Below are 9,752 nucleotides of genomic sequence, written 5' to 3'. Positions count from 1 at the left end.
GGAAGTTTTATGGGGTAAAAATGGGTTTTTCTAATATTTACCCTTAAAACACAAAATTTACTAATTTTTCTCCAGACCTTTTTAAAGAGCTTAAAAAAACAAATAATTTAGTATATTAAAGTGTTTTTGTACGGTGAATGGCTACGGAAAATTAAAAAAAAAAATGCTAATTTAAAATTCCCATGTTATTCTTAAGGAGAATATTGTAAAATGTTGAAGTTGGCTTGTTTATGGATATATTTTTGATCCAACTTGGCGGATTTATTTATTTCATACCAAGCTATTGATATTTTAATAAAAAAAAACACACTTTATTAGTTTCCCTGTATCAGCTAACCTAGGCACTCGTTAAACATAAATGTTAATTTAATAGATTAATTGAAAATCAATCCAGGCAAATGGAAATTCGCTTAGTCGGCAGGTTTGCTGCAGCGGGGGGTTTCTTTAATTGACCAATTTGTGTTTTGTGTGATTTTTTGGCAAGGGCACAAATAGTGCTCAGTTTGGAGTTAAGGATGAGTGTAGATTATAACAATGATAGCTTAGTTACTGGCCAAGACCAGCTGGTTAGTGGTTTGTTAGTCTTGTATATTACCTGTTCTGTTGGACCTATTACAAAATAGCAGGGTTTGCTTCATATGATCAAAAAGTAAATGCTTAGGATCAAAATTGTTTACCTAATACCTTTGACTATTAATCCAATAGTCAATGCTAATAACTTACCATAAAGTAGTGACGCCATATTTTAATGGCTAAAGACAAACTCGCCAATCCAGTGAATACATTAAAATGATTTGGAACTTGATAGGTACTCTCGTTTTTCAGGAGAAGAGAAGGCCGCGTAAAATGGTTCTTGGGCCGTGACAGACAGACAAAAATTTTAAATTTAGATGAGACTTGTTTTGGTTTCTGTATAAAACCATAGATAAAACATACGTTGGTTAGTCTATGATAAAACCTAAGTTTAATAACCTAAAAGTTTATGATTCTGAGCAATGTACAGACAAAACTCTAATTTTATTTATAAAGATTTGTTTTGATTTGATTGTTATTATAATGTTTTCAAAATAGCTGAATGAGTTCATTATAAAAACAATAACGACCAATTCAAAACAAAGACTAATTTGACTGATACAATATCAGATCATCTTTGGTTAGCAATCTGAGTGACGTCAGAATATGACGGGAATAGCACACCTAAAAACGTAGAAGGGGGAATCATGCTTTCGACCATGCAACAGCAAAATCGCAAAATCAATTTCAAGTCGATTAAATGGTAACATGAAGTACTTCATGGTTTAATGCTTACTTCCTAGCCACTCACACACATTTAATTTCTTTACTTCACTATGAGTGCGTCACGATTGTTCATTGGCTGACTCGCTTCGCTTGCACGCTAGTCTTTTCTTCCTCCTATCAAACTCCACCTCACACTCGACCGTCTCGTCCCTCACCACCACAGACTATAGGCATAGATTAAACATACTGTTTAATCTATGCTATAGGGTAGAGAAAACCTTAGGCCGGGGACACACACGGCGGTTTTGTCCGCCACGGATTATTTGCCGTCGCCGTCGCACCAACAGTGGCGTGAAGGAATATATAGAAACGTACACATTGGACGGAAAAAGAAACGATCGTTTTTTTTACCGCTGACGGTAGCTGTGCAGCCGCCCACTGCCACTACACCGACGTTTTTGTTTCCGCCTCCGCCGAAACAGTGGCGTACGTGACCTAATGCACGCGTGTACACGCATCGGTTCATCTGCCGCTGTCCGCTTGGATTCGCTTGACTTGCACAACGTTTAGAGAGTGCAGTGCGTATTGCAGTAATTCATTTAGTTTCGAGATTATAGTTTCAACATTGAATTGTCATGGCTGAAGCTGAAGTACTTGTGATAGACAATGAACTGTTAATTCATTTGGTTCAAGAAAGGCCGGTTCTGTGGGATAAGACAATAGATACATTTAAAGACAGGAATGCGACAAGGAGTGCATGGCGAGAAGTGTGTCTTCAATTCAGAAACGATTTTGACGAATTAGAGGACAACAAAAAGAATGCAGTTTGTAAGTACCTATATACAAATTAATTAAGATAGGCTAAAGGTTCTGGAGGGTGGGAATGTGTCGGCGGGATTTTTATGATAATCTTTTGTTTATACCCCCTTTTTTCGAGGCGAGAAATTTAAAACTGTATTGTGTGGTCCATGATACATACAGCATGTATCGTCCTATATATAGGATACAGTGAAAGAAAGGGTTAAGGGGCTAAAACCCCCCTTAAACCACACGTATAGGGATTTGGGGGGGTCACTATGTTCCAGTTGTATTGTCTGACTGCATGCCGGTATACTCTAATTTTCGGGGCGAGAAATTAAATGGAAACATTTAATTTCTCTTTTAATTTACCAGGGGCTATGGTTTAGTGAGAATTAATAATAAATTCATTATAGAACAGTTTTATATCAAAATTACTTTTTATTTATTTTGATTTTTAAGCTTTTAAGTTCTAGTCTCTTTCCAAGTTTTCTGATTGGTGTCCAGCTCTATATCTCATTATTATCATCCACATTTGTAACTAGATTTAATCAGTTTGCTCAAATTACTAAACCTATTATAATTATCCTTAACAGCATTGTATATTTTGTTATATATTATCATTACGAGAAATAGAAAAGCTGAGTTTTTTCAAAAATAAATATTATGGAATTATCGTTTTTAAATTATATCTCAAAGATTAATATATTGTACATTAAAGGTAATTTTTGGGTTTTACAGCAAAAAGAACCTTCTTCTGTTCTTAGGTGGGATAAGTAAATGTTACACGGGCTGACAATTAATTAAGCAATGTATTTGTAATAAAGTAAACAAAAACTTGTTACCTGACATTTATACAAAAATAAATAGGCTATATAAAATAATTTTACAATTGTATGCTATGACAGAACTTATGTTACACTTGGTGGATTACAGTACATATTTTGATCGTTGTCCATACTTTCACGTTTTTCTGATGTCAAAAAGACGTTGGACTCCTCATATCTTTGACATTTGCCAAGGAACGCTTCCAACACTTGAGACAAAGTACTTGCAAAAAATGTTCCTCACATTGTTGGCTTGAAGACCTCCTCTTGTATTAGTCGGGACTTGGATATCTTCAAGGCCTGTTATAGACATAGTGTCTTCTGCCACATAACCATCCCGGTCTCTAACAAAATTGTGGAGAACAACGCATGCTTTAACAATGTCAACAGCAAAATCAGTTTGAACATTCAAAGGTCGGTGGAATATTCGCCATTTATTGCTGAGGATTCCGAAAGTGCATTCTACGTACCTTCTTGCTCTACACAGTCTGTAATTAAATATTCTCTTGTCAACTGTCAGATGAGTTCCAGCATAAGGTCTCATCAAATGTTTATGCAAACCAAATGCAGCATCGGCTACAAAAAAATAAGGTACTTTTGGGCTCTCTGTACCTGGCAGGCACCTTTCCTCGGGTAGATGTTGGGAACCATTTTGAATCGATTTCCATAGCTTAGTTTCTCTGAAAATAGATGAGTCACAGTCTTTCCCATAACTTCCAATGCTCACGAACTGAAATCGGTATGAGCTATCAGCGATAGCCATTAGCACAATAGAATAATAATCTTTGTAATTATAGAACATAGAGCCACTGTCTTCTGGACATACAATACGGATATGTTTACCATCTACCGCACCTATACAATGGGGAAAATTTGCTGTTGATTCAAATCGTGCTGCTGCCGACTCCCATGTTTCTTTGCTGGGCGGTGGTATGCACTCATTTTGCAAAACTAACCACAGGGCTTTACAAACTTGTTTAACGATTTGTCTTGCTGTTGAAATCCCAATTCTATAGGAATAATGTAGGTCATGAAATGTACATCCACTGGCCAAGTACCTGAAAAAAAGAATCAATGTATTATATCAGGATAATAGTGTGAAGAAAATATATGTTGTTCAGTATTAACAACATGCTACTGAAACATGTTGATGTTAATAATAGTGGGGGTCGACCATTGACTCCCTTATTATTCACCTCCTTTAATGAGTTTAATAGCTCATGTTGTTTATTTTGTTGTTGTTGTTTTTTTGCAGGTAAGGAGATCATGAAAAGGTGGAAACATCTACGCGATGCCTTTGCAAAATCTGAAAAGAAAGATAAAGAATCAAAAAAGAGTGGTTCGCAAGCTTCGAAAAAACGAAAATATATTTTCAATGACGAACTTCAGTTTTTAAGGAAAATATACCAAGATAGAAATACTGATGAAAGTTACAACAATGAAGATGGAGAAAATAAAGATGACGATGACATCAGCCTAGAAGAGCAAGAAGACAGTGTCCAATCAGTAACTTCAAAAGTGACACCAGTTGTCTCAACTTCTGCAACTGGAATCAAGGAAACAATGCAAGTAAAAACTCCTCGAAGACAACACAAGAAAATGGATGAAGTGGATTTAAAAATTATTAAAGCCATAGAGAAAAGTGAACAAGAAGAAAAAAAAGACAGTAAATTGTCATTTTTCGAAAGTTTGTTGCCTCACTTAAACAAGTTTAATGATAATGAGTGGCTGCAATGCCAAGTGGAAATTTTACAAGTAATATCAAAAATGAACAATAGATACCTTCAAGCTCCTCCGCCTCCACCAGCTCCTCCAGCTCCTCGACATCATGAGTTACACAACCCACCGGCGTCACAATTTCAAGTAATTGCCCAACCACAAAATTTTAACTTTCCACAACAACCTTACTATGGGCAGATGCATCATCAAGCATACTCAAGTAATATGCATTCACAAGTGAGTCCTACTCCTGGAGCTCAGCTTGTCCAGCCTGTTCAAGTGCCACAAGTGCCTAAAGGAGCACAGCCCAAAAGTACTGCAGTCACAAGCCAAAGGTCTCTCCCACAAGTATCAAAGCCGAAAAGTCCTGTAACTCTGCATTACGAAAGTTTTTCGCAATTTTTCGACGATGATGATGGTGAACTGTCTCGTGCTTCAAGTTCTACGATTGATTTTACTGAATTACCCTGAACTTTAACAACATTTTGTATTCAGTTCCAGTTAAATATACGGTGTTGTAATTACAACGTGGTTTTATTGTTACAATACCTTTTTTCTTTAAAAGTTAACTTTCCCATGTGGAAATCTGATTCTGGTCCAGGTTAACTGCTACGGTACTGGACAATTCTTGAAATTGGCCAGTACCGTAGCATGCAAATTCATGAAAATCAGGTGCTTGTTATTTAGAGTAAAATATTGACTAAATCCATATATTTATCAGGCCAAGACATTGATACCTTATTGGCGAATAAATGATTTGATAATTAATCTAATTCAATAGCCTAAATAAATTGGTTGATAGTTTTTTTATTATATAGGCCTACACGTACAAATTTATCACTTCAGTAAATTATATTTCTATTATTATTGTATTTGTATCTTTTCAGCTTTTATTGTGAAAGAAGGTGTTTATTTGTTTCTTTTTAGGGAAAAAATAATCTTTAAATATTTTTATTTCAAGTACAGTGATTATTTCATTCTTTTTTGCATTTGATGCTGTTTGTTTTTTTTTTTCTTAAAAGTATATATAACTCATCAAGTCCAAAAAATACTAATTATAATAATTTTGACTTACCTCAAAGTAATAGCCAGCATTTCCACAGGTTGAATACAATTTCTCATCTTTGTATTCTGTCGTTGGATTTTGTCCTTAAGCCGTTCGTGCAATTCATCAAATGACGAAATCGACATACGGAAATAATTAAAAAATTTGGCCTCATCATTTCTTAAGTCTGGAAATAAAGTGTAGAACGCTCCAACATCCTCTCTTCTTTGATTAATAGGATGAACCCAAATTAGCCTGTTTTTTCGCCTTCTCTTCGCTCGACGACGGAATAACAATAACGCAAGTAAATGCACTCTGTTCATTTTACAAATAAACAACAACTCTTCAACATCAATCACACACTCAACGATCAACACTCTGTTGCGTGAAAATGAACAGGCTGTTGCGTTTAGACGGCGACGGAGATTTTACCGTTCTGTGTGTACACTACGGGTTGTCCATGGGCGGCGACGGCAAATAATCCGTGACGGACAAAACCGCCGTGTGTGTCCCCAGCCTTATACAGTCATACACATAATCTATAGTCTGTACCCTCACTCTTAGGCTACTAGTTCCGTTCTCTCACCCTCTTCCCAACGCCTTCGCATCGTCATCCGCCGTCCGTCATTTTTCATTTTTCATTTTTCATTTTTATTTTCCACGGCAATGCCATTTACAAAATACAATCAGTTAAGATTATAATAGATTATATGAATACAAAATATTAATTATAACAAAACAACATTTCATCAGCAATAACAACAATACAATCAATCAACAATAATAAACTATGACATAACAAAAACAAGGCAAAAAGAATGATAATAACAATAACAATGATAATGAAATGTGGTATGGTAGGATGTCTGAGTTAGATCTGTTGTGTTCTAATGTAAGTGGTGTAGTGCTGTAGTATAAGTAGTGTGAAGTCTGGTGTAAATCTGTATTTGGATGTGAAGTGTAATGTGGTGTGAAATAATTAAACGTGTAGGATTTTATGTTTAAGGGAGGCTAGACTGTCGCTGTAGAGGTCCACATGAGTTGAGAATTCGTTTCCTAGCCGTTGGAGTCGGATCATCGGACTATTACCCAGGTAGTTTGTTCTGTACTGCGCCCTGAAGAAAACATCTGTAGACCTGGTACCGCCTGGAACTCGAAATAACAGCTTTTCCAACAGCTGAGGAGAGTCAATTTTACCATTGATCAGTTTTAACAAGAAAGCCAGGTCCGCAACATCTCTTCTCTTGGCCAGAGTATGGAGGTTCAGCAGGGACTCAAGTTCTTCAACTGGGACGTCTCTGTAGTTGTAGCCACATCTAACTCCCATCATTCTTGCAAATCTTCTCTGAATTCGCTGTAACCGAGAAACGTAGATGTCATGGTAAGGTTTCCAAACCACCGAAGCATATTCCAAAATCGGGCGTAGGAGTGTCTTGTAAAGGGTAGTTAGAGTTGTTATTGAAAATCCATTTCTTGACACTCTGAAGATCAGACCGAGGATTCCACAAGCTCTCCTGCAGATTTCATCTACGTGGTGCTCAGGCGTAAGGGAAGAATTCCAATAGACTCCGAGGTCTTTAATTACGTGGCACCGGCTCAGGGGAGTACCATCCAACCGATAATCTATATGTACAATAGTTTCACGTCTTGTAAAGGATATTACATTGCACTTAGATACATTCAGGTACATCAAATTCTGCTTGCACCAAGACTCGATGCCAGCGAGAGTTCTCTGCAAAGATTCACCATCACTAACATTTCTGATCGCTTTAAATAGTTTTATATCATCGGCAAATAACAGGTATTCGGACTCAATTACTTCCCCTATATCATTTACAAAGATGTTAAACAGACAAGGCCCCAAGAGAGATCCCTGGGGAACCCCTGATAAAACTTTCATGGGTAGAGACTCAGCATTTGCAAATCTGACTATCGAGTGTCTATTCCTCAGGTAGTTGTCAATCCACAAAAGAAGTTTGCCAATAATGCCATAGGCCTTCAGTTTAGCAATAAGATGATCGTGGCTCACTTTATCGAAAGCCTTACTAAAGTCGAGAAACAAGGCATCAACTTGGGCTCTATTATCAAAGGATGAATATATGTATTGCTCAAAGGTAATTAAATTTGTTACTGTTGACCTTCCCATAGTAAACCCGTGTTGTTCTTTAACTATGAGACTTCCAAGTAGAGGTCTGAGTCTATCTAGGACCAAAGATTCAAAAGTCTTAGCAATGGGTGACTGGATGGTAATTGGTCTATAGTTACTGGCCTCAGACATATCTCCAGCTTTAAAGATTGGAACAATGTAGGATGTTTTCAAGGATGAAGGAAAAATGCCCTGGCTCAGGCTGTGATTGAATAGCTCAGAGATAATCCCACAAAGAGGTTCACTGCATTCACGAAGAACAATAGCAGGTATGCCATCTGGACCACAGCCCTTAGCGACATCAAGTTCTTCCAACTTCTTCCTCACCTCTTCCGGTGATGTCTGGACACAAGCAATAGAAATGCTAGAGGGTTTATCAGGATAATCAGGAACGACAGATGGAACATTGTTATAGACACTAGCGAAGTGGCGGGCGAAAATGTTGGCCATAGTTCTAGGATCTGATGATTCCTCAGCACCCAGTTTGATTCTAGTTGGGATGGATGTTGACTTCTTCAGTCCGTTCACATAACTCCAAAATATCTTGGGATTGGTAGGAATAACACTATCTACATGTGCAATATACGATCTATAACATTCCACTGACATGGATTTACATGCAGACCGCACCCTAGAAAAAGCCATGTAATCACTGTGCAGACGTGTACACTTGTAAACCTTATGAAGAGTCTTCTTATGAACAACAAGAGCTTTTAGGTCTCCACTAAACCAGCGAGGAAAAGGCGAACATCCAACTCTTTTGAGAGGAGTGTGTTTCCTGACAGCACACCTCAGCTTGTACATGAATAAATTAAATTTCTCATTAATGCCAATGTCAGCCTGCAGACACAGTTCATTTTCAAGATGATTTATTTCTGCTTTAATACCATCAAAGTTACATTTGTTGAAATTATAAACGTATGTACAGGTGTATTTGTTCAATGCCCCTGCAGGAGTTAATATATCAACATCCAAAGCAGGATGAAATCTATCTTCGTAAGCAAGGAGGTCAGTAGCCTTTTCAACCATACAAGGCAAGTTGGAGAAGACAAGATCCAACATAGCCCCTTTATCATTAAATACAACGTTGGACTGTTTGAGATCAAAAGTATTAGCAGTATCATATATAATATTTTTGGAAGCATCTGGGTTGGTAGCACTGATGAGGTTAAAGTCCCCAGCTATCAGTATATTATCAAACTTAGTTTTCGGGTCCAAGGTTACCCGTTCAAGGGCATCACAGAATGTACTGTAGCTAGACAATTGTTCATTAGGTGGTAAATATACCCCACAGATCAGAAAACAGAAAGCCTTGCTCAGAGTAACCATGACAAAGACCGTTTCAATATTTTCACAAGGTGAAGGTACTATGCATGATTTAATATCGGCACGGACAGCAACCAGTACTCCTCCTCCAGAAGCCTTACTACTTGTAGAAGCTGATCTGTCACAACGGAATACTTTAAAATTAGAGAAACCCAACTCAGACGTGTGTACCGTAGGGTCTAACTTGGTTTCAGTTAAAATTACAATATCATAATTACTGGCGTTTACATTATGCATAAAGTCTGGTAGCTTAGATCTAATCCCATTAATATTCTGATAATATAGCTTAGCATTGCCGTGGTTAACTAGTTTTTTGGATGAGCTTTCAAAGTAGTAATTGTAGGAACACCATTTCTGTATTTAATTGTCAGGTTCGGCTCACCCGATGCAGTTCTATCCTCAAGTTCTTTTCTCAAATTATCAAGGGTTTTAATTTCAAGTGTTGTACGGTCCCATGAAAGTTTAATATCTTTTAAGAGAGGATACGTGACACTTGCCGTGTTTGCAGAAAAGTTGTTAATGACTTTCAATTTATCATCCTCTGAGCGGAATATGAGCTTAATAAGACGGGACTTTCCAGCTTTCTTCTGACCCAACCGGAAGAATTTGATTTCTTCGTGGTTTATATTCGCATCTACTGATTTAACGTCAT

At 37.2% G+C, this 9,752-nt stretch overlaps 1 protein-coding gene across 1 annotated transcript; it reads left to right on the top strand.

Annotated features, from left to right (window-relative positions):
* Positions 1–1,804: 1,804 nt before the first annotated feature.
* Positions 1,805–5,092, top strand: LOC128994666 (uncharacterized). Its single transcript, XM_054419363.1, has 2 exons — positions 1,805–2,067; positions 4,120–5,092. The coding sequence occupies exons 1-2, from the start codon at positions 1,875–1,877 to the stop codon at positions 5,052–5,054; spliced, it is 1,128 nt and encodes a 375-aa protein (XP_054275338.1). The 5' UTR covers positions 1,805–1,874; the 3' UTR covers positions 5,055–5,092.
* The last annotated feature ends 4,660 nt before the right edge of the window (positions 5,093–9,752 follow it).

Source organism: Macrosteles quadrilineatus, unplaced genomic scaffold (assembly GCF_028750875.1).
Source record: "Macrosteles quadrilineatus isolate MER2022 unplaced genomic scaffold, UCM_ALF_1.0 Scaffold_5__1_contigs__length_97177068, whole genome shotgun sequence".
Lineage (NCBI taxonomy): Eukaryota > Metazoa > Arthropoda > Insecta > Hemiptera > Cicadellidae > Macrosteles > Macrosteles quadrilineatus.
The sequence above is the reverse complement of the archived record's forward strand: the minus strand, read 5'-3'. Positions and strand labels throughout refer to the sequence as shown.

Bases quoted from the DNA above. Each gene is read 5' to 3' on its own strand.
- LOC128994666 (XM_054419363.1), top strand. From the start codon at position 1,875: ATGGCTGAAGCTGAAGTACTTGTGATAGACAATGAACTGTTAATTCAT. The intron at 2,068-4,119 runs GTAAGTACCTAT...GTTTTTTTGCAG, and splicing joins CAACAAAAAGAATGCAGTTT to GTAAGGAGATCATGAAAAGG.